The sequence below is a fragment of the Neomonachus schauinslandi genome, chromosome X (genome assembly GCF_002201575.2).
Source record: "Neomonachus schauinslandi chromosome X, ASM220157v2, whole genome shotgun sequence".
NCBI classification, from domain to species: Eukaryota; Metazoa; Chordata; class Mammalia; order Carnivora; family Phocidae; genus Neomonachus; species Neomonachus schauinslandi.
In genome coordinates this window covers 99,704,792-99,731,223 of record NC_058419.1, presented here as the reverse complement: position 1 = coordinate 99,731,223, position 26,432 = coordinate 99,704,792, and the positions used below count along the sequence as shown (strand labels likewise).

The 26,432-nt window shown below is 39.5% G+C and overlaps 1 protein-coding gene across 1 annotated transcript in view; it reads right to left on the bottom strand.

The window, feature by feature from the left end:
• The window catches only part of DMD (dystrophin), a 2,077,064-nt gene that overhangs the window by 477,998 nt on the left and 1,572,634 nt on the right, over nt 1-26,432 (bottom strand). Inside the window, exon 55 of the mRNA XM_021677947.1 lies at nt 1,885-2,074. Within this exon, the coding sequence (XP_021533622.1) occupies nt 1,885-2,074 (190 nt within the window). The remainder of the gene's footprint in view (nt 1-1,884; nt 2,075-26,432) is intronic.

Genomic DNA, 26,432 nt, shown 5'->3' with positions numbered 1-26,432 from the left:
TCAGGCAACTGGAATTTATAGAAAACCCAATATTAACACGGAGGGAATGAGAAAACTGTGTTTTAAAATAGTGTTGGGATCTCAGCTAGTCCTATTGTAGTTAAGGGGCAAAATGATATGTCTAAGGTTTTCAGGAACTCTAGAGGAGTTTTACATGGCTTTTAAGAATAAATACTTTTTATGCATAGTATAGCATAAGCGAAGTAAATGTCCTCTGCATAACTTTCAACTGTTTTTGAAAGGGAGATTAGAGATCTAAACACAAAATGTAGTTTATTCTCCATTCTCCCATAGGAAATATAGTTTAAAAACATGGCAATTTTTTTCTTTAATGATTCAGAATCTTGCAGTTTCTCAGAATTTTCGTTGTATAGTAATGCAGATAACAACATAGAGGAGATACATGGATGTATCTTAGCCCTCAGTCAGACTTGTTCACTAATTTAAGGGATGTTTAATTAAATCCTTATTATAAAATTATCTCTTGGATTATTCTTTCTTTTCAAAGTAATCTGCTAAAAAATCAACTTAAAGTTTTATTATTTATCTACCACAGCTGATGAGAATATGTGAGCCCACATACTTATTAAAATTCTAGGTGGCTTCATGGGTATTTAAAAGGAGAAATACAATTTTATTTATGAAATATCATAAGTTAAATAAGTTACAGCAGGACATTTTCTACACATTCATCTAAGAGGGACCAAAAAAGCCTAACTTTGCATAGTTTTTACAATCTCGAGCCATGGGACATATCTACACAGATAAAGGCAGGTATTGCCCTAAACGAGCTAGTTCCAGTGATCAAAGTAACTCAACACACATTGTAGAGGAGCGAGTGGGGTCTGACGAGAATGGAAGACACGAATGAGGAATCCTAGAAGCTATGAGTTGCCGCTATTATCAACTCTATGCACAAGAGCAGGCAAGTAGATCAAGTATCCTATCAAAACAGAAAAAAAGGAGGAGAAGGGAAACAAGGAGAGGAGGAGGAGAAGAAACATTGCTTATTATGGTCTGATTGTGGAAGTATTTTCCAACCTAGGATACACCACCACTTTTTTTCATCATAATTTAAATATATGGAGAAAAGTTGATCATATTATTTCGACACTCTGAAGTTTATTCGAGATACTAGTAAAGATCTGGTATCAAGTCAGAAAACTCAACTATACGTAACAAAACTCCATAACAGTTCAGAAAATTATAGCAGGCACTGAGAATAAACTTAAGGGGCCTCCTTGAACCAAGACGTCATTTAAACAAAACTACCCTAAACTTCTATTTTCACTGTTTATGCATATGAAACTTTATAGCAATAATTTTTGTTTCTAGGAAGAAACAATTGTCTCAAAATTATATGATCACTAACTATGACAAATTTAGCCCTCTCATTTTTCTTTTTACAGATCGTGTTGGGAAGAAAGCTACAAAATGCCAGATTAACATTTCAAAATGTATTTGAAAGTAATGAAGGGCAACTGATTCAGTTAGCAACGCTAAATAAAACTGACAATTCATACAGATGCTTCCCCTGTAAAATATTAAATAAACACTGCAAAATGGCAACTTTTTCCAGTTAATAAACCAATCCCTAATTTATTTCTCAGAGAAAAGTTTCTTCTTGGCCAAAGCCCTGATTTTACGGGCAAGTTTTCCCTGGTCAAAAACGCATACCATTTTGAAGACTGGGGCGTTAAATGAAATACTAAATGCCTTTTCCTTCTCCCTCTGCCTCTTCCCCCTCTTGCCCACCCACTGCACTGTATCAGGCCATATAAAACAAGCACTTTCCGTTGGCCCCAGCACATCAGTGACGAGGACGGAGGCTGTGAATTGTTCACAAGGATTCACAAGAGGTCAAAGTAGAAAAGCTTTACTTACTTGCCATTGTTTCATCAGCTCTCTTACTCCCTTGGAATCTTCTAGGAGCCTTTCCTTATGGGTGGCATCCTGCAGGACGTTGGCAGTTGTCTCGGCTTCTGTAAGCCAGGCAAGGAACTTCTCCAGGTCCAGGGGGAACTGTTGCAGTAATCGGTGTGTTTCTTCCAGAGCAGCCTCTCGCTCACTCACTCTGCAAAGGAACAAATGTCCAGATGCGATTCTCCTCAGTTATCACAATGGTGCACCTAGCATCCCCCATGAAAAGAGCAAAGATCAAGGGACGAAATCATAATGTACCAACAAAGGGGTGGGTGGTTGCTAAAAGTCCTCTTAAAAGCAACAACAACTAGAATAGTGTGTGTGTGTGTGTGTGTGTGTGTGTGTGTATAGACTTTGGACAGGTCATATATGAACTTCCAAAAACAATCTTTTTTTTTTTTTAAGATTTTATTTATTTATTTATTTGAGAGAGAGGATGAGAGGAGAGAGAGAGCACATGAGAGTGGGGAGGGTCAGAGGGAGAAGCAGACTCCCCGCCGAGCAGGGAGCCCGATGCGGGACTCGATCCCGGGACTCCAGGATCATGACCTGAGCCGAAGGCAGTCTTTTAACCAACTGAGCCACCCAGGCGCCCCAACAATCTTTTTTTTTTAACTTGATAGTTTTTTACTGGTCGATTGTGAAAGCTTATTTTCATATGTGGCAAAAGCATAAGCTCCTCTTTATAGGTAAAGCTCCCAAATCCCTACGCCATGTTTATCTTTGATGTCACCTGAGGCAGAAAGTCAGGATTAGGTAGGCAAGGAAAAAGGTCAAGAAAATGCAAAGCTAGACCAGAAAGTTGAACACTGGAGGAAATAAGAGAAGAGGACTGGAGGGTAGAGGAGAACAGAAAGACTAACAAGGAGAAAAATGACATATTTCACAGAAACCGTTGTGCAAGATATCATTTTGCATGACACTATTGTGTTCTAATGGTTCTAACTATGGTGTTTGCTTTACATTTCATTATCTGATGGTCACGCAACTGAGAATATTGCCCCCCCCCCAAAAAAAACTTCTGTGTAATGGAAAAAGTAAAGCCTAAAAAAACAGACAGATCTGGGTTCAAATCCCAATACCCTCTACCAACTGTGTGGTACGGCAAGTTACTTAACCTCTCTGAGTTCGAAGTTTCTCATCTGCAATGCCTACTGCTGGGCTGAGAATGAGAAGATGATAATGTGTGTCAAGATTACTGCTTCCCATGTACAGTTAGTTACACATTAGGGTTACTCAAACACATTCGTTCGCTCGGCCCACATCCCATTCCTCTTTCTCTAATCTTTTTTTTTCTAAAAAAAGATTTTATTTATTTATTTGAGAGAGTGAGAGATAGTGCCTGAGTGTGCGGGGGGAGGGGCAGAGGGAGAAGCAGATTCCCTGCGAGGAGGGAGCCCAATGCTGGGCTCGAACCCAGGACATCGAGACCATGACCTGAGCAGAAGACACGTGCTTAACCAACCGAGCCACCCAGGCGCCCCCACCCTTCCTCTAATCTTTTAGAAGGGGTGAACCAAATTTCCTAATGGCACATAAATCTAAAAAAATTATTCATATTTTTTCTGATTTTATATATATATATATATATATATATATATATATAATATACACACATATATATAATGCATGTATAGTGGATACACACACATATGCCCTCAGCAAAAATCTACATAAATAACAGCTTGGAGGGAAAATTGCCTTTGGCAGTAACAGTCCCATCTAAAAAGATTCAGGTAAATTTTGTCTGCAATGAGGAAATTAGTACTCTATTTAAATGCCATATTTGCCTTCTATTACTACACAAACACTTTCTGGGATTAAACATAAGCTAAAAATGGATTTTAAAAAATTGAACACTTGAATATGATACACACTGCTTGTTAGGATGTGATTGTCAATAATTATGCGAAACTGCAATTTATTTCAGCAGCAACTTTATCATGGGATGTGCAAACCAGGCAATAAACAGCTCCTGCCGAGCCAGCGGCAGCAAAGCCCCCGGAAGAGCTGTTTATTCACCACGGGTGAGGTTTTTGCTGAGCCTACAGTCTTCCACAGTGTAGTTTCAGTGCTCATACTGGATAAAAATCTTCTGTCTGCATTAACTGGTGGAGGGGAGAATAGGTTTAGGAGGATGCAGCTTTGGAAAAAAGGAAGCATTGCACAAAGCTATTTATCAGCCCCTAAATAAACTTTAATGCTGCAGAGCTGAAAGGTACCTTGGTGCCCGGGTTGGGCAAATCAGTTAAACCTTGCATAGTTCAGGGGCTGACCTGGACTGCTTGCTCCCTGCGTATCTGGTGTTCAAACTATCAATGGAGGGAGAAAGATCGAAATCGTTATTTATCTTTTTATTCAGTATGATTTAAAAGCTCAGAACCACTGCAACAGTGCTGAGAATCTTAATGTCATAATCTGGCAGGAAATGAGCAGGTGGAAGCATGTGTAACTTGCTCACATCCAGCCGGTTCTGACCTGCAAGAGCGGCAATTTCATCCAGTTCAAGCTACTATTTCTAGGTTGGCTTGCACATCAGAAATCACTAAGACTTACGCCACCTCCAGCCTAAAATTTGGGATAGAAATAAGCTGTCACGTTCCAGAAGCCAAGTGCAGGATCAGACGATGACATATTTTCTCACATGCTCCAACTTTATGGGGAATAAAAGGACAAAAATGAAACTCTCAGGGCAGAGTGAAGCTCAGAGAGTTAGACAGTGTGCATTTTATTATCAGGGTCATCCTCATCATGAGCTGCACAGGATGCTCCCCCATTCTTGAACTGAAAATGCCGCTTACCCTCTGCTTCCAGAGAAAGTAACTAGTAAATAACTTTCCAAGAGTTCTCTGTAAAATACGATGCACATAAATTAGATGAAAGGGTTCTACCGAGACAATGAGATTTCTAGCCAAATCCTACCAGTGAGTTTGCTGCTTTGTAAATTAGGCCCTTAGGGAAGAACAGTAACTCTTGCAGGACAGTAAGGCACCGTTTTCCTCAACAATACCCTCATGCTCGGAAATACTGACAACATCAGGCTGAATCGTTGCTAATTTGGAAAATATGTTAACAAAATTCAATGGCTGCGAGAGCAGAAAATCTCTTCAAATGAGTTCTTTTACAGGCCTCTCTGATCAGAGGTGAGATTGTTGTTTCCTGCTCATGTGGGAGTTTTAAGGCTACATCCTTTCTCCTGAGATCAATCTACGTACACCGAATTCCTAAATTTTAATTGCACCAAGTCTAGACCAGAAATGAGTCAAGGGTACTTGTATGTCATATTTGTGTATTCAAAATAGCTCTGGATGTATCTTGTCCTTTTTAATTTTCCATAAGCATATGGCTTTAAGTGGCTTATATGATAAATAAAAAATGCAGAAGTAATGAGAATCATAAAGAAATTTAAAAAATTGTTTTAGATTACAAAAGTGAAGATTTTGAACATGGATTATTCTGTAAACTCCCCTGTCCAGGTTATCCAGTTACAGAACCTGGAGAAAATTTGGCTGAACTTTAAAACTAACAATGCCCAGGTATCAGAAATAGTAATAATACTTAACAAATATAATCTATGATAGAGATTAAGTGCTTTTTTATGTAACAAATTTTAATTATCAACTATTCTAGGTTTATAATCTACAACAATAGCTAAGAATCTGGTGGAGTATGGACTGCTATGGTGACTTTAAAAGGTTTTCTTTCTGTTCATAAGGGCACAATATACCATTCTCAAGTGCCTAAGTATGAGCGGTATGGTACAGTGGTTCTCAAAGTATGACCCACAGACCAGGGGCATCAGCATTATCTGAGAACTTATTAGAAATGTAAATTCTCAAGCTCTACCCTAGACCTACTGATCAGAAGGTCTGTGCATGGAGCCCAGCGAGCTGCGTTTTCATAAGCCTTCTAGGTGATTCCGATATATGCTAAAGTTTTGTGAATTATAGCTGCTGGAGACCCATCCATTTTGCCCTAGCTTCTGAGAAAGCTGCTGGAGGCAGGATGCATCCAGTAACTAGTTAATGTGTGGGCTATAAAAGCCTGGCCCCCTTGCTCCAACTCAGGACAATTTGGGAGGATGGGGAGAGGGATGGGGAGTTGATTAATGTTGTGGTGGCAACTGCATTGAAGCCCAGGTTCTCCTTCTTCCCTATCCCGCTCCCTTCCCTTTCCTTCCCTCACAGGTGTTAATCCTGACAGCACTCGCCAATAAAATTCCTGCAAGTTAATTGCTTTCTCAGAATCTGCCTTCTGGGGAAACTGACATGCTGAGGTGTCATACTAAATAAGGATTTAAAAAATATACATGCTTAAGAAGTGTATGTGAGAAATATACAGCTACTTGCACGGACTGTGGTCTCAAAAGGGGACAGGATGGAGTATTCTCACGCTCAGGAAATGAGCCTGAAGAGCTATTGCACTTTTGGTCGCCCTTTAAGAGCATCTATAGAGGGGAGCCGGGGTGGCTCAGTTGGTTAAGCATTTGCCTTCGGCTCAGGTTATGATCCCAGGGTCCTCAGATCAAATCCCGCGTTGTCCTGTTCCCTGCTCAGTGGGAAGTCTGCTTCTCCCTCTCCCTCTGCTGCTCCCCCTGCTTGTGCTCTCTTGCTCATGCTCTCTCTCTCTCAAATAAATAAATAAAATCTTTAAAAAATGTAAGAGGTGGAATATTACTCAGCCATCAGAAAGGATGAATACCCCCCATTTGCATCGACTTGGATGGAACTGGAGGGGATTACGCTGAGTGAAATAAGTCAAGTAGAGGAAGACAATTATCATATGGTTTCACTCATATGTGGAATATAAGGAATAGCATGGAGGACATGAGGAGAAGGAAGGGAAAAATGAAGGGGGGGAATCAGAGGAGGAGATGAACCATGAGAGAATCCCGGAAAAAATCTGAGGGTTTCAGAGGGGAGGGGGGTGGGGAGATGGGGTAGCCCAGTGATGGGTATTAAGGAGGGCACATGTTGTAACGAGCACTTGGTGTTATATGCAACTAATGAATCATAAAAAAAAAAAAGAAAGAGAGAGAGAAAGAAAAAGGAAAAAAGAAAGAGGATCTATAGGTAGTGTAGAGTTGCATTATCACCAGTTAGAAGCAAGAATCTACTGAAGGGGCAAAGGGCTGTAACTGTACAGCTCAGGAGAACCCCACACCTGCCCAAGAAGGTACTCATCCAGAGCCAATTCTGCACAAAGGGGAAGAATCACAGAAGGCAGGTCTTCAGCATCTCTGTTTTCTTTTTAAGAACTGATTATCAATGAGGCAATCAGACAAGTAACACTCTGATCTGTCACTAAACACCCACACACATACCAGGGTATCTCTAAATGAATCTCTAAGACTCCGGATTTTCTATTAAGTTGAGTATCAGCAATTTCTCATGGGTCAAGCTAAGAATAAAAAGCACACGAGGGAAGGGAAACTTACTACTTTTCCAAGCAAGGCTGTAGAGCTGAGTGAATGTATAGACAATATTCCACTATTAGATACATGAATGGACAATACTTTATCGGAGAACTGTACTGCAGGATTTTATGTATATAAAATCAAAAAATCAAACAGAAATAAGCACATTGAATATTTTTAGGGGGGGAAGGGCTCAGTCTGACAGAGGAGGCTATTCTGCCCAGGTGTTTCTTTAAGTGTGACAAATTGAGGAAATTCCCAGCACTCAGTCTTCTGCTAAAAAACACCTCCATCTGTGCCTTGCGACTGTCCTAGAGTAACCAAACAAAACACCCCGAATCTCTCCTTCCTGGTTTATTTGCATTTAACCACTATCATTTCCTACGATATTTTTAGGGAATGGTTACAGGATGACAATTTTTTCCCTTTTGTGTTTGTTAGATACAGGGCTGAGAGAAGGAGCATCTTAGCAGCGCCTGGACTCGGGACCAAAGGTTTCTGGCAACGTCCAACACTAGTCCCAGGACCAAACTGAACCTGAAGTTCACTTTCTCAGTAACCGTAACAGAATCTACTGACTTGCTAGTAAATACATTACATTTTGATTTTTAAAAATCACTTTATATTGTGTTTTCAAGGGACAGCTAGAATTGTATTACCTATGGATATACAGCAGTATATAGAAAGGATTCCTTTTAGTCTCTAGCAATTGTATTAGTAGTTTGCACCAATGAGAAGCATGAATCTAAGGAGAGTCCTTCAATAATGCTTGGCCTCATCCCCCCTTAGTACCTTTCCAGCCACAACTCTAACGTGGCTTAAGGCAACATCTACTTAGAAATACGGCCACAGAAGCATCCTGGCCCTGAGAGGATGTTTCTCTTTTCTCCTCTGCTATTGAGCTATACAGTGAGAAATATACTCTGTTCTTGCAACTACTGACCCAGAATAAGAGATCAAGGCCCTGAGATACGACACAGAAAATACATTTTTTTTTTTAAAGCTAACATCCGTATGGCTCTTCACATGTTTTAAAATACATTCAGACTTATTCTCTCATTATTTTATAAGGTATTCCCATTTTTTTCTACCAACCGTCTGCTTTTGTTTTTCTTTGTATGCTTCCAGTTGGATATTTCATTCCCTCTCAATGGCTTTAAGCTCTATGCAGATTGTCTTTAAATCAGCACCTCATTCTTATTTGTACATGCCTACCAACATCTTATTAAGTCATCTGTACATCTCATACGTATCACGTGTCAAGATCTATGCTCAGTGACGGTGACACCAAAGTCAATGAGGCATGGTCATGGACTTTGGCGTTTAATATATTCAATTCTGGTGGAGGAGACAGAGAGGTAAACATGTAACTATACTTACAATGTGATTAAGCCTATAATTCATGTGCATTCCATACCAGTAGCTCGAATGAATTCATGAACTTCGATCTCAATTTGCTTAACAAGTGATAAATCTATCTTTAAACTTTTCTGGCATTGTCTTATCAAAGAAAGTGGAGATCATCTACCTGGGTTTTATCTCCACAGACGGTGATGGATGCTCAATCAAAGTTGGCCTAATTGCATTGATTTTCATAAAAATAAGAAACGTCTTAGATCTATGGCCCAGGTGATCATTGGTTTCATTTTGCTGTTGGTGAGATTCATTCTGAGAGAACTGGATGACTTTTCCAAAGTTGCACACAAGTGGCAGAATTGGGATTATAGCCCAAGCCTTGCATCCTAGAAAATAAATTTTTCTAACTCTGCAAATAGATATTGGTGTCTACATCCTCTGATACATTCATTGTAGGAAAAGAAAGAAAAGTGCAGGGAAGGTTATACCACTGAATCCCGGTCCTCATTTGGAGTACAGATTTAACTATTTGTTATTTTACCATAAGCAGAGTCTTTGAAACAACAACAACAAAAAAACCCTACACATCAGGGAACAAAGACATGCAAAGATATTCTCCCATCCCAACCAGAGCAGAAAGATCTAGCTGGTGTCTGCTCCAAAACAAAACAAAACAAAACAAAAATCCATTTTCAACGCAAATTTGCTGTTTTGCTGTTCACCGACATATGAATTAACGAGGTTTTCATCCCCTCTCTCCTGAGGTCTGGTACTAAATTACTCAAACTCTCCAGAGTTAATTGGCAACCATGACCTAAATGTTCCCAAAGTACTGCTGATTAGTTCTCAGAAAACTCATTCCCATCTCTCCTCACCCCAGACAACACAGGATGGCTTTTTCACATGTGCAGAAGCAACACACTTGCATTAAAAAATACATTAATCCTCTAAAGATAAACTGCAGCTTTGAAGCTGTTTAAACTTCCTTCAGTGATACCGACATTTTAGTAAAAAAAAAATTATCACGTAGACTTTATCTTTAGATAGTAAGAGAGTATTGGCATGATTAATCATGCAAGGGATTTTAAAATACAACATTCCACACATAGATCTTTTTACTCTATGAGCATTTTTAAAATTGAGATTTGTACAGTATATCATTAGGGAAACAACTGCTATTACATAGTTTTCCTAAAAGCCCTGGGACATTTCTAAGAAAATGTAGACAGCGGTTAAAAGAAAACTTTCCGTTATTCTTTGCATTACTCATTTCATTTGATTTCTGTTTCTGTCATGTATCACTGAGAAAAATTAGTTGATAAAAGAAGTGTACAAAATATTATGCACAGGTGAAATACTCAAGATGTATATATTTTCCTATCTTGGATTGTTAACAAAGAGATGAATATCTTTTAGTCTAAGCTCTATAGTTTATATTTCTCCACTGATATACTACCTATAGGCACTCTTTGGGGAAGTTTAAAAATAATGTTTGGATTGGTCCATATACAGAGACTCCAAGTATTATTCTGAATATTTACAGAACTATAAAAGATCTTTAGAAATTATGTGGTTACACTACCTTCCAGATAAATACAAACTTAGATTAGGGTTGGGCTTATAGTTAAACACAATTTCTAAACCGCTATAGAAACGTAAAGATGGTTGGAAGTTAAGACGGACACACTAGTGCTTCAGCAATGCCTGACTTTAAACTGAACACATTTTTCTCTTCCTCATTCTTGAAGCCTCCCCGTCCCGTTCACTTGTTTTTCTGTAGAATTCTTTGTTCCAGGAACTCGATATCGATACTGACATCTCGCTGACCTCAATGGATACTTCCTAAGGAGACTCAGTGGCGGGTTCCCGTGCTAGTCCTGAGACCACCTTGAGGACATGACAAACGTGGCTGGCGGTTCATAGTAGATTCCTACTGAAACGGCCCCGATCCCGTATTTTCCTATAAACCTCTCAGCCTTTTACACTGGACAGGCTTGCACTCTTGGGGGCATGAGCTGGCTGCAGCCTCCTTTGCCTGGCAAAGTAATAAACTACCTTCCTTCTTTATCCTCCCACACTGTCTTCCTGGTATATTTCCGCTCTGGAGCACAGAGGTCGATTTTTGACAACATCTCTACTCCTAAGTAAATTCTCGATGATTTGTATCATGTGGATGTTTAAGGTGATTCTTTGGTTTTGGTCACTCCCAGCATTAATCTCTTTAAAAAATGTATTTCCTAATGTTTATAAGCTAAATTGAGTAGCTTTCTTCTCTTCTGAAATATATATGAAAACTAATACAGTAACCAATTAGAAGGACAAGCCTAGGATCATCTCTTGAGTCTCCTAATACTGTGCAGTCAAATAAATATGCATTCTCATCCTCACTTAGAGAAAAACAGAACAGATTGTTAGACATTGATACATAATATTCTGAAGATGGCAAGGCAGGTTGGTTCAATTTTCTAAGACCAAAACTCAAACATGTAGATTCTCTTGAAAAGGAAGTAGCTAAAAACATACCACCAGATGATATGAATTTATGGTAGAGGTCTATCAATGGAATTGGGAAATACAAACAACTTCCTAATTCCTGACATGAACTTGAAGTTATAGTCTGTAAATATTTGTGACTTTTATTAACCGATTCCTCATTCAGCATTCTCTTGTGGTTAATAATACACTCTTGAGAGTCCTTTGAATTCAACATTTATTGTTACAGTATTTTGCACTGAAACAATGCTCCTTGGTTCTGAAGCTTTTCCACATATATTTTCTCCTTTGATACTTTAAAAAACCTGAAGAGGTTAATGGAACTGGTTGTTATAATCATCAATGTTTTGTAGGGGAGAACCTGACTTTCAGAGAGGCTAGATGAATTTCCCAAATCAGTGGAAAAACTAGAAACACCAAATCTAGTCCACTCTAAGACATTACCTCTCAAGGCAGACTTGTCTATCTCCCTGTGAGGTAAATATAATGGATGTTAATATATTACTATTCTCAAAAGCTCTTTGTTTTCTGTGATTATTATATAAATTAGGATTATGGTGTGTATTTGTGTGATGACAAAAATTATTAGCTCAGGGTTGCTGGAGTGGTGGGGGGTGGGAGGGATGGGGTGGCTGGGTGATAGACATTGGGGAGGGTATGTCCTATGGTGAGGGCTGTGAATTGTGTTAAGACTGTTGAATCACAGACCTGTACCTCTGAAACAAATAATACATTATATGTTTAAAAAAAAAAAAAGAAGAAGATAGCAGGAAGGGAAAAATGAAGGGGGGAAAATCGGAGGGGGAGATGAACCATGAGAGACTATGGACTCTGAGAAACAAACTGAGGGTTCTAGAGGGGAGGGAGGTGGGGGGATGGGTTAGCCCAGTGATGGGTATTAAGGAGGGCACGTACTGAATGGAGCACTGGGTATTATACGCAAACAAGAAATCATGGAACACTACATCAAAAACTAATGATGTAGTGTATGGTGATTAACATAACATAATAAAAAAAAAAGGGAAAAAATTATTAGCTCTTTGCTTATCATCTTCAGCTGCCATCTAAGAGAGCTACTAGAATAAATACTGCACTTGGGACCTGAGGTAGGCTTGAAGCTTTTATTCAAAAAGAGGGCATTACGGGCAGTGGTATAATCTTTTTCTTCTTGGGAAATAAGGGAAAATCATAGTACATATGACTGTGGCCTTTTAATAATGGACACTTAATAAATGTTTGCTGAGGATATGGAGATTATCAGGAAGCCTGTACCTTTTGAGAAATGTTTTACATTAAAATGATCTAACAAGAAAATCAAACACGTTTCTTTCCTAGAAATTTTACAGTAAAATAAGTACATTTTTCTAAGACCAGCTGAGAAATGAATTAATCTCTCAGAGTACCTAAGTCTTGGTGGATTCTAAACAAATTGCCCTTTTAATTTTGAACCTCTTTTAATGGCTCAGATATGATTTACAAGACTTGTAAATCTGATGTGATTTGTAAGATTTGTAGGATTACAAATAGCTTGAGCTAATTAAAACTGATGATCAAAATAAAGATTTAAAATTTCTTGCTTTCTTACTTTTAATTACCAGGGGGAGAAACTGCATTTAAAAGAATTAATACTCTGAAATGCACTGATGGCCTTTCATAGGATCAATTCAAATTTATGAAGAGCAGTCATAAATGAGGTATTTATTTTTTTCAATCAAAACTACAACACTAGGGGTGCCTGGGTAGCTCAGCTGGTTAAGCAGCTGCCTTCGGCTCAGGTCATGGTCCCAGGGTCCTGGGATCAAACCCCGCATTGGGCTCTCTGATCAGGGGGAGCCTGCTTCTCCCTTTCCCTCTGCCTGCTGCTCCCCCTGCTTGTGCTCACTCTCTCTCTCTCGCTCACTCACTCTCTCTCTCTCAAATAAATAAATAAAATCTTTTTAAAAAGCCTACAACACTAAAGGAATAAATCTGGGGCCTCCGTGTACTTTTAAGAATCGTCTTGGGGCGCCTGGGTGGTGCAGTCAGTTGAGCACCTGACTCTTGGTTTCGACTCAGGTTGTGATCTCGGGGTCATGAGATCAAGCCCCACGTTGGGCTCCACGCTGAGGGGGAAGTCTGCTTGAGATCCTCTTGCTCTGCCCCACCCCCCACTCACACATGCGCTCTCTCTCTCTCTCTCAAATAAATAAATAAATCTTAAAAAAAAAGAATCGTCTTACTTATGAATGCACCACTTACAAAAAGTCTCTATATTCTTCTTCGTCAGCATCATTCACTTACTGTAAATTCCTTGAGAGCAAGGATTCATACCACAGTTTCTGGTATTTAATGGATGCTCGGTAAATCCAATTAAAGTCAATAAACCTATTACGAATCAGGCAGACATTCTAAAAATGAGAAGGCCCTAGTCCCTTGTTCTTAAAAAACTTACCAGTCCAAATTATTTCTTGATGTAAGTTGACTGAATAATAATTTATATTTGTACAGAATCTTAAAGTTTATGCATTGCTTTCACATACATTAAGTTGAACCTCATAATAATTAGTAGATATCACCTTTGTTTGTTACACAAAATGGATTACATAAAAGACTCTTATTAAGTTATAACTAAGATACTTAAAAATGAGAATGAGCAATTCTGTGACTAAAATTGTGTTCTGGTTTGCAGAAGAGTAGACATTAATTGAATCTTTGGAGGTTGTTATCTTTCATCGAGTTTTGCACTAGTAGTGAAAATGAAGGGGTAGACTCTCACTGGCCAAGACATTGCACTGAATTGCCCATCGCTACTCAAAACCAACATATTTTCTTTCGAATTTTTAAAATGCACTCTTGCAAATACTGTTAATTTGATGTATTTTTTTAATTTTTAATTTTTAATTTTTTTTTAAAGATTTTTATTTATTTATTTGACAGAGAGACACAGCGAGAGAAGGAACACAAGCAGGGGGAGTGGGAGAGGGAGAAGCAGGCTTCCCGCTGAGCAGGGAGCCCGATGTGGGGCTCGATCCCAGGACCCTGGGATCATGACCTGAGCCGAAGGCAGTCGCCCAACCAACTGAGCCACCCAGGCGCCCCAATGTATTTTTTTTTAGATACGCTGCAAGCCAGAGCGCGTAACAAACAATAGCTTCTGTTAAAATCAATCCACTACCCCGGCAAATTTTCTGATTGCCTTTAAGTTTGATCCTGGTCCAGAAATATGTACTAAAAAGTGCCTTCATACTCTATCACCCAGCTTACTCCTATGCTCCTTGCTTGGTATCACCCATGAATGTGAATGGGCATCTTCTCGATAGCTCTACTCATGTTCTGTCAGAAACATTCAGTGCGTGAGGGATGAGAACCTTGTGGCATAGCACCAGAGATCTTCTTTCACTACTTGACACCCATCTATTACTCAACACCCTTTGTGTAACAGCATGCGATGGTTTCTAAATCATCCAACCTACCTTGTGTCTAGCCAGCATTTCTCCAACCAATTCACAAGAATTTAATGAAAGACCTTGTCAAATGCCCTGATGAAATGCAAACAGACTGCTGCCTTTTGCTTACCTACCAGTCTAAAATTTCTTTAGGGTAAAAAAATATTTCTGCCCTGAACATACAGATCACACATGTTCTTATTTATCTCTGTATATGTGCGTATCTGTTTTTGTTTTACTAAATTACCTGTTTAACCTCATCAAGAACTGGGTGTATATTTCTCTTACAACCTCCATCTAAACCGTATGCATGGTTTTAAATATCTTGGGGAGCTACAATAATATCACCTGTGATAGTTATACAGAATTTAATTCTATTTGTTAATATCTCCAGGAGGGGTGTCCTCATCATCCTTTTGGAGAGACCATGCCATTCAGTAAAGGTGGTGGAAATAGATTAATCACCACAGTGATAATCCCAGAATTTGTAAAGGTGTTGCTAGATGATCTAGCAAGATCTTAAATGCTTGCTTGTTTCATTCAGTCTGTTAAAAATGGCAGCTGTATCACCAAGAAATACTTTAGGTTCTCAGAGAATATTGCTATTTCGTTAATTCACAGATCAGTTCTCACCCAGAAAAATATTTAACCAAATTTTATGGATCACGTTAGAAAGGCTTTCTGGAAATTGAGGGAAGATATTTAACCTAACACAGTGATTGCACAGTACCACTAGCAGTCCGTGGGGAGGGGCTGGAAAGGGGAGATGTCTCGGACAACAAAGAACTGTCCCAAGTCTCCCATAGCACTTCTGCACAACCCACTGGACACTCAACATGGGGGAAACCATGTTCATAAACACCTGAACCCAGAACTTAATTATATATATATATATATGAACATAAAATACTCTTAGCAAGGTTTTAATGCACATTGATCTTTTTTTTCAGAAATATAACTAACTGCCATGAAAATCCAAGGAAAATTTTGTGTTGTTAAGAATTATGCCAAGAGTTGTTCAGCATTTTGGAAAATTCCATTTAGGATGGCCAATGCCCCTCATGGTATTGAGGTCCCCATATAACACACTGGTATCATTCTGCTTTTGTTATTGCATTCATAGTATAATCACCTAGAAACATCATGAGTGTTCTAGTGTGGTCCTAACTGAATAACTGCACACTGAAATAGACATTAGTTCATTCTAAATGACTCATTTCTCTTTAAAATTAAAGTCAGAGCACCACTTAAAAAATTCTGTCTATCGGCTGGGTATCCTATTTACAACTTTTGGTCTATGCTAGTAAAGAAGGTGTCATAAAGTAGATGTTAGAAGAAAAGAAAGGGGGTGACATTGGATCTGAGAAGGTTGAAAACCATGGATGTAGAGTTATGGGGAAATTCTAAGACAAAAGCTATTATACTGAAAATAAATAGAATTTTTAAAGAAGAGAATGAGGATATTTCCCTCCTGTGCATCCAATCGCTGATCCTCACTGCTCTACAGAGAATGAAATAGCATTTTAAAAATTGCTCTTTTACAGCCAGCTGTGACTAGCAGTGAACCGGAGGTCTGCTTCGTCTACGAACCTGAATTAAAAACAGCCAGGCCCTTCGTCTGTTCAGAGCCCACATTCTTGATTACATTTGACACAATAATCATCATCATATCTTAAGACTCAAATCAGCCTGACAGTGCTCGACTCAGGGCTGCTTCTCCCAATTAGCTAGAAATTGGGGCCCAGATCATCTTCTAGGGAGTAAGTTTACATTTGCCATTTTGCTGTAGTAAAAAGGTGATGAACATGATGGAGGGAGCAAATCAACTTTCTAAGTTATTTTTTTAAAAAAGATTTTATTTATTTATTTGACAGAGAGAGATAGCAAGAGAGGGAATACAAGCAGGGGGAGCGGGAGAAGGAGAAGCAGGCTTCCTGTGGAGCAGGGAGCCCGACGCGGGGCTCCATCCCAGGACCCTGGGACCTTGACCAGAGCAGAAGGCAGATGCTTAACTGACTGAGCCACCCAGCACCCCTCAACTTTGTAACTTATATAATAACTATTTTATTTTAAGTTCACCTAATGCTGGCAAACCTGTTTTGATGGGAATGAAGAAGTGTAAGCTTTTTGTTGTTGTTATTATTTTTTAAAAAAATATACAAAGCTTAAGATAGCTAGCATTTGGACTAGAAAGGGGAACTAAATGCATACTATGAATATTTAAAAAAAATATTTTCCAAATGAGAGCTTTTGGAAGGGGCTATCTTTTCATGTAAAAGGTTGGTTATTGTGGGGCACCTGGGTGGCTCAGTCAGTTAAGCGTTTGCCTTCGGCTCAGGTCATGATTTCAGGGTCCTGGGATCGAGTCCTGCATTGGGCTCCCTGCTCAGAGAGTAGCCTGCTTCTCCCTCTGCCTATGCTGCCCTCCATGCTTGTGCTCCCTCTCTCTCTCTGTCAAATAAATACATAAAATCTTTTTAAAAAATGACTTGTAATTACTGGATAGGTACAGATTATTTGAAAACCAAAAGTGAAGAGATATCAGGGTTCTAAGGAGTGAATTTCCAGTAAGATGCTCACACCAGAGCACGGTGTTCATGTGACACAAGTATTCTTCTAGGCATCTGGTTCAAAAACATTTCTCTTCCATATTTCCTGAGGAAAAATAGTCAAGGAAATTTTTAATGTATTTTATTCCCTCAATTATGATACTTTTCTATCCAGATGAAGGCAGTAGGTACACATTGTGGAAAAAATGGACGATTAGAAAAGGTAGCCCCACTCCATGGCAGCGTTCCAGATGGTTAAGATGAAGACGTGCTCAGAGCACAATGGCCTTATGCGCCATTTTCTGAGAGGATAAGAGCACAGAGTTGGAAGAGAAATACACAGATGAGACAAAGAGAACTCTAGATAGAAAGGTTAAGAGCAGGTGAGTAGAACTGGAAGAGCAAGAAGATTCTGGAGGGAGCTGAGATACAAGGCTGGGGAAGAGGGACCACGGGGACAGGAGTAGGTAGGTAAGACCTGACGAAGTGCAAGAGCCCGTGGAAAGCAAGTGCCAGAAATAATGGAGAAACACCATGGAGGCTGAGTTGGAGATAAAAAAGAGTAAGGAGAGAGGCCACGTTGGGAAGAGAAGCACAGGAGAAGTGTCAGAAATAACAAATAAGAGAGGCGGCACCATAAAGGCAATGTTTCTGAGTTTTCTTTTCTGCAAGCTTCCCTATTCACTCAAAACTGAACATTTCTTCCAAGACAATGTCCTTGATGCACAGCTATCCCTACAGAAGAAATATTTTTCTTATAGTATAGTTATGTTTATACAGGCTTCAGGATGGATTTTTTTTTTAAGTATAGTAGAGGTATAGATTTTCAAAGTCTGGTTCCTGATGCAAGTTTTAATTATTCTGTAGGAAAGAAGTCCAGACTGTTAAAACGCATGAATATCATCTAGTATATATAACATCATCTCATTTAATTTTGTCCCCAATTTTTATGATAGGCACTATTGAAGAAGATCATGTCACTGCTTCTCAAAGAATTAATTGATGTCTTTCTGCTTCAGGATTAGCTGACAATCTGAGTATTATAAGCAACATTTCTATAGGGTCTATTCTCCTCAAGAAAACCAAGTTCACATTTTCTTTTATCAGAATAATTAAATCTTTGAAGACTTAGTTTTGACCCTTAGAAAAATAAAAACAAAATTCTCCTGTAAGCCAACATTCTTTAAAATTATTTAGAAAACGGGACGCCTGGGTGGCTCAGTCGGTTAAGCGGCTGCCTTTGGCTCAGGTCATGATCCCAGGCTCCTGGGATTGAGTCCCTCATTGGGCTCCTTGTTCAGTGAGAAGCCTGCTTCTCCCTCTGCCTGCTGCTCCCCCTGCTTGTTCTCTCTCTCTCCCTCTCTGACAAATAAATAAATAAAAAGTCTTTAAAAAAATTATTAAGGTATATATATATACCTTCTTAAAAAAAAAACTACACAGTCCACTGCTAGGAGTAGCATGAAGTTAATATATCCACAGCAAAGTTTGGCAAAAATAATCAGAAATGAGCTATAGGAATAATATTTAATTTTCTTCTTCACATATTTAGTATTAATCTCTCTTGTGTTACCTAAGAATGGTTTTTCCAAATTCTAGCACTCTGGGATCATAAGGAAACTGAACTAGAAATCCTCTGAGTGACTACTACTTACTTGCAATTACAGATACTAAGTTGTAAAGCATCTGGCTCATCCTTGTGCTGGCATGATTTCCAAAATCAGAAGTGCTTTTTAGATGTTATCATTTAAATATGACCCTTAATAATTAACCACCTGATTTGTTTTCACTGGTTTCAAGGTAGACGCTAGGGATCAACATTGATAAAGGCGCAGCGCTTGATAAAAACCGACACAAGCAGATCACTGACCAATTCAGTCGCTTCTCTACTAATGTTCACATAAGTGTAGTTATGAATGACTTTTGCTCGCCACAGAAAGGGGCTTAATTTTTTTTTTAAAGATTTTATTTATTTATTTGAGAGAGAGAGAATGAGAGACAGAGAGCATGAGAGGGAGGAGGGTCAGAGGGAGAAGCAGACTCCCTGCCGAGCAGGGAGCCCGATGCGGGACTCGATCCTGGGACTCCAGGATCATGACCTGAGCCGAAGGCAGTTGCTTAACCAACTGAGCCACCCAGGCGCCCAAGGAGCTTAATTTTTTAAAATCCAGTCCATCCTTTGCTCTCTGAGTCCTATGAGTGCAAAGAAATCACGTTCATCACATCAAAAGCAGTGCAAGGGGAAAGGCCAGTTTACAGGATGACTGCAACACGTTCCCTTTGGAAATATCCTTGAAGGTCACCTCTGAAAGCTTAATTGACACAGGATGAGGTGGCACATCTAGGGAAGATTAATGCCATTTAGAACGACTGTGCTTTCGAGTTTGATCTGACTCTCCGTTCACTTCTTGGTGTGAATCAAATTGTTAAATTGAATTTCAAAAATGTTACAGTGATTACTTAGGAAATCATTGGCTACCCTAGCATTGCTGCAAGCTGCAAGCTCCCCCCACCCCTGCAATGCCAGTAGACACGGGCAGAGTTGGCTGCCACTCCCCACCTCTCCTGGACACCCCTGAGCACGTCAATCACACGCTTTCCTTCCTCAATTAATGCTGTCAGTAGAAAAAAACAGTGATTTGTGAATAAACTGTATTTCCTATTTGTACTATGTGCACCATTATATAAGCAGCTTCCGGGAGCAAATAGTTTATTGTTAAGTAGTTTGAGTTCTTGGGGGAAAAAATGGCATTCTCTATAGGTAAAGTAGTAGTTCATCATCCACACTTGAAAAATCATGTTATTGAAAGGCACATATGTTTCCGTTTTCTCATTTGAAATAATCTTCGACAAAGCAGGAAAAAATATGCAATGGAAAAAAGACAGTCTCTTCAATAAATGGTGCTGGGAAAATTGGACAGCCACATGCAGAAGAATGAAACTCCACCATTCTCTAACACCATACACAAAGATAAACTCAAAATGGGTGAAAGAGCTCAACGTGAGACAGGAATCCATCCAAATCCTAGAGGAGAACATAGGCAGTAACCTCTTTGACATTGCCTACAGCAACTTCTTTCAAGATACATCTCCAAAGGCTAGTGAAACAAAAGCAAAAATAAACTTTTGGGACTTCATCAAGATAAAAAGCTTCTGCACAGCAAAGGAAACAGTCAACAAAACAAAGAGGCAACATACAGAATGGGAGAAGATATTTGCAAATGACACTACAGATAAAGGGCTGGTATCCAAGATCTATAAAGAACTTCTCAAACTCAACACCCAAAAAACAAATAATCAAGTCAAAAAATGGGCAGAAGACATGAACAGACACTTCTCCGAAGAAGACATACAAATGGCTAACAGACTCATGAAAAAATGTTCATCATCATTAGCCATCAGGGAAATCCAAATCAAAACCACATTGAGATACCACCTTATACCAGTTAGAATGGCAAAAATGGACAAGGCAAGAAACAACAAATGTTGGAGAGGTTGTGGAGAAAGGGGAACCCTCTTACACTGTTAGTGGGAATGCAAGTTGGTACAGCCACTTTAGAAAACAGTGTGGAGGTGCCTCAAAAAATTAAAAATAGGGCTACCCTATGACTCAGCAATGGCACTCCTGGGTATTTACCCCAAAGACACAGATGTAGTGAAAAGAAGGGCCATAGACACCCCGATGTTCATAGCAGCAATGTCCGCAATTGCCTCATTGTGGAAAGAGCCAAGATGCCCTTCAACAGATGAATGGATAAAGAAGATATGGTCCATATATACAATGGAATATTACTCAGCCATCAGAAAGGATGAATACCCAACTTTTACATCAACATGGATGGGACTGGAGGAGATTATGCTAAGTGAAATAAGTCAAGCAGAGAAAGTCAATTATCATATGGTTTCACTTATTTGTGGAACATAAGGAAGAGCATGGAGGACATTAGGAGAAGGAAGGGAAAAATGAAGGAGGGGAAATCAGAGGGAGAGATGAACCACAAGAGACTATGGACTCTTAGAAACAATCTGAGGATTTTAGAGGGGAGGGGGGATTGGTTAGCCCAGTTATGGGGATTAAGGAGGGCACGTAGTGCACGGAGCACTGGGTGTTATACGAAAACAATGAACTGTGGATCACTACATCAAAAACTAATGATGTATTGTATGGTGACTAACATAACATAATAAAATAAAAAATAAATAAAGTGATGCAATCAATAGCCTTGGTGTTAGGACTAATAAAACTGCCTATTTGCTTTGTGAGTGGGATATTTATTCAAGGAGAATTTGTTCACCATCCCCAACACCTACTGCAGTATCTGGCCAAGAGTGAGTGTTTATTTTTTACCAAAGCAATTAATTTGAAAATAGCCAATGTATATCCATATCAGTCTCTTCATTTTAGATATTTTCATTAGGTAGTAATCACACTAGTGCACATGTAACTGTCACTGTTTGAGTCCAATTTTTTTCTTTCATAGTAAGAATCATAAGGCTCTACCAGATAACTCATTTTCAAAAGTAGAAGTTGGCAAAACTTCAAATTACGGATAAGGGAGATGGAGAGGTGCTTGTTTTTCCAGGAAGAATGGCAAATACTTGCTTAGATGCCCTCTCAGAGCCAGTCATTTTAACGATGCTGGCAAAGGTACAGAAGAGCTAGCAGACCTATCTTAAGTATTAAAAGTGACAACTGACCCTACATGAGAAAATTCTCCAAGAACTAGAGAACTCAACATCATGTAAATGATGCAGCCATGTAAACATAGGAAGAAGACTTCATTCTGTTCCTTCAACTACAAAAATCATCTCTTTGTCAGAATTGCCAAAAAGCTCAGGTTTTAAGGTTGGGGAAGTCACAGACTTTCTGTACCTTGGTATCTTTATCTGAGTTATAAATATTGGGATGCTGAAATTGGCGATGAAGATTTAGAAAAGGTTAACTCAGGCCTGTAAAACGTTACACTCACTTGGAATGTGGGCCAGCAAATTATAAAGATGTCTGTCTACCTGCTCGTCCTTTGACAAGAAAGGGCAGAACTCAGCCTGAGCAGCCTGCCCTACTCTAGCAATCAAGGGCCTGTGATGTAGAGGGAGTCCCAAGCCAGTGGCTTGCCAAGGAGTCTACAAAATCCTGCTAGAACTTTGAGCTCAAATGATGTTCTCCAGACTGCTCTGCTGTAAAGCCCTGGCCTCTCCTCAGAGTAGACCAGGTCTATCCATCAGGAATGGATGCCAAGTGAGATGGGTTGGCTAACTGGCCACTCTATATGAGAAGTATATGAAGGCTGATTCACACACACCAAATGCTTGGCTGGGCTTCTAGAATTGTCTAACTGCCAGGGTAAATTTTTCTGCAGCAACCTAACAATTAGGCTAAATGTAATCATTAGCAGGTTGTGGATTATATGTTTTGTGTGGGAAAAAAATTATAAGAGTTAGTCCCATGCTATTAAAATGTTGACAAGAATAGAGTATCAAGGAGGGTTAATGGAGTTTGTTTCAGGAAAAAAAAAACCTTATTAGCAGATGCTAGCAATTATAATAGACTCTATTGTTTATTGCTATTTGCTAAAATGGAGACTACTTTTACTAAAGGTATCCTAGACTACTTCTGTGATTTCTAAATGACTTCCCCTCCATTCTCATTGTGGAAAGTCTCAGGAAAACAGATTCAGTACGAGTCATATATGCTGTACCAGAGAATCGAACTCTCTTTCTCTCTCTTTATCATCATCACCATCATCCTGCTCCTTTTTCTCCTTCTGCTCCTCTTCCTCCTCTTCTTTCTTGCTCTCTCCCTCTCTGCCCTACCTCTCCCTTATCTATCTATCGTCTATCTATCTATCTACCTTTCATCTATGAATATTTCCAGAAAAAGTCCCTAAGCTTCTAACAGAATATAAGGTGACAATAATAGTCCCAAGGGAACAAGAGAAAAGATGTCCGAGTAGAGTCAAAGGTAGAATACTACTACTTCCCTTATGGCAAATTTATAGGCTTATGCCCCACTAAAGAGTTGAACTAATGGAGCATGAGAATACTACCCAGGGAACTCACAGCAAAATGATCTCTACTCAGTGGTCTGGGCTAGATGCTATGCTACCTTACAAATGCTTATTGAGTTAATTATAATTTTATAATATATATAATTATTTTATAATAGAATAATTATTGGATCAGATGCTATAGTGTCATGTAAGGCTCTTCTTGATAAATTGGTTCCATGGTCAAAGTTTTAGAAGAAATACATACCATATAGAATATCCCTTTTCCCACACCTTCCCGAACACACATACTTTGTTTATTCACAATGCATACACTCTAATAAAAAGTCTGATTAATTCTACAGAAGTTTGTTTACCTTTACTTAACCTGATAGTACCTAGACTTTGTTTTGGACCATAGAACCCTTTCTTAACACTTATTAAGATAAAATGGAACTAGTTCTGGCAGAACCCTATTTGGGGAAAAAAAACACGTCTAGAGGAAGAGTATATGAGGAAGATCAGGATGCTAAAGTCATGTGTCCTGCATGCTTGAAATTATTATACCAAGGTTCCCCAACCTGTTCTTGAATACTTCTACAACCTTATAAGGTGGCCTGTTCCATCTCTGGACAGCTCTGTCACAAAATTCCTTTCTCTACTGAGATGAAATGCAAGTTCTTATGACTACATTATACGCTTGAATTTACCTAGGCTAATGTCCCCATAGTTTTCCTTCATCATTGCTTTATTGCTGTGTGTGGGGGGAGGGAGGCAGGAGTGAAGGAGGGAGAGATTACTGTCAGTAAATGCCCTGTGTTGTTCCCCGTTTCTGAATGTTTTTGGTTGGCATCGTGCAGTGGTTCTCCAACTTAATATGCTTAGAAATGGCTTGGAGACTGGACAGCTTGTTAAAAGTTTTCTGGGCCCCATCCCCAGGGATTTAGTAGGATGGGGTAGGACCCATGCATGTGCATTTCTATCAAGCTCATAGGTGATACCAATGAGCTAGTCCAAGGACCACACTTGGAGTCACACTGGGGTATTGTATATCTTGATACTCTGCCAAGACCCCATGCTCTAGCTGGTGGGAATATTGGCTGCTAACTGCTCACAGCTGCGTCTCTCACTGGAAATTGCCCTCAGCTGTAGGTAATTTTATCCAAGGTTGTCCTCTCCCACTGGGCAACCCAGAACCAATGAGTGGCTGGCTCTAGAGTACAAAGGCCCAGCCTCCTTGCCTCAATTCAGGATGTCTCTGAAAGTGTTCTGCAATTTCCAGAGCTCCCCTGTGAATCTGTTGAGGCCTCAGGTTCATTACAGGTTAGCTTTTCTCTCTGTCCAATCCTACCTCTGTCACAGCCTTGCACACGTATGTCATGGAAACACTCTTCAACAAACCTTCTGCCCACAACTCTCCACCTTAGGGAGTTTTTCTCCCCCGTTTCCAGGGAGCCCTGTCTAAGTCAGTTGGATTTTATTTTTATTTTAGTTTTCTTTTAAACACAAGTGTAGTGCCTTCTATTTCCATTTCGTCTTTCAATATTCAGCCTCCAATTTGTTGAAATCTTTTTGGCTCCTGATACTCTTGTCTACTGTATTTGCTACTTCTTCCTGCTTTGTGTCATTGGCAAATTTGATAAGAATGCTATCTACATCTTCATCCAAGTCACTGATGAAAATATTGAAGAGGACAGAGCTGAGATTAGATTACTGTGAAAAGCTGCCAGAACCTCCTTCCAAGTTGATATGTATCCAATAAACAGCAATGAAGGGAGCCCAGGCCTCAGATTCAGAGATTTTGGTTTAGAACACCAGCTCTAAGGAGAGGTCAGTAGCTTATACCGATAACTAAAAAGAACAATATCATTTTAGCTTTCCTATGTTAATAGGCAACTTACGCACTCCTTACACATTACGTATTAATAAATCACATCTCACCATCAAAAACCCCAGGAAAATCATAAATAATGATGAATTCGTGGTTATTATTTATTTAATTTGCCTCAGGATGAAAGTTGTATTTGGGCATTTTAGTGGAGGGTTTGTCTCACTTCAGTATTTTTAAAAAGACATTGTGATAAGATGGATGTTCAACACCTAACTCAGTTTCACAAGGTAGACCTAAAATTACTTGTGATACAGAAGAAAAACAGGACTCCTCAGGAACTGTGTGCGTCGCCATCAGTCTAGGCGATGTAGGTTATGATCTCCACAGGTGCTTGGGGTAGAGCGGGTTGCCTTGTTTTAAATGCTCTGTGGCATGAGGACACTGGCTGGACACAGAGTGATGTCATGAGTGTCACATTGGGATCTGATGAAGCTAACTGTGAAGCTGAATCTTAGAGGATACTTAGAACACACAATGGCTGCTCTGCATGGGCAAGTGATTTACCGGCTAATGGAAATGGTTTTCCTGTTCGGGTGAATACCGACACTAAGCAGCATGGCCAGAGCATTAAGTACTGGCTGCAAGCATGAGGGTATTGCTTTTGTTCCTGGCTATTTAGTGAGTCACCATATACCACAAGGAAGTATCCTCGCCCATATTTTTTCTTGAAAAGATATTACCTGCACATTACCTTACTAATAAAAATGTAGTAGGGAATTTTTCAAGGAATAAAAACAACTATCTGAAAGTACTTCTGACGGTTAATACGTTGGGAAGAAGTAAAATAAAGATGGGCCAAAAATATACTTACAGCCATAGGATGAAAGGAAATGTTAAAACATGTGAAGGGTCATTCTCTAGCTCTCAATTTAAAACGTTTCCTTCCACAAATACATTTCACTTTGTATCAGGGAAAATGCTTTCAAAATACAAAAGAAGCTTCTAAACGCGAAACAATGGTAGATACAGTATCAAAGCAGAACTTCAAACGGGGTACAATCTGAGCTCAGAAGCAACATAAAGAACCCCGTGGGTCAGAAAGGGCAGAGAGACAGAAAACAGCGCGCAGAGTTGAAGGCACGGGGCTGTGTGGCTCTGGGACAGGAAGTCAGGAGTGGCCGTCAGTTGAGACTTCGCTCGGCTCGAGAATCTGAAAATGTTCGGTGCAAGATGAAGGACCGGAGCCAGGCTCTTGGCTTCACTAAGCCAGGGATGGTATCAGGTTTCCCAACTGGTAAAAGGAGGCAGGGCAAAAGCACAGCTGTTGATCAGCACCCAGAACTGCTTACATGACCCCCTTTTAGGGGAAAAACTGAGAAGATGAAATTTCACAAAACTCACCAATATCTGTCTTGCTTAATTTTTAGAAATAAGGAATGCATTTAAATTCAT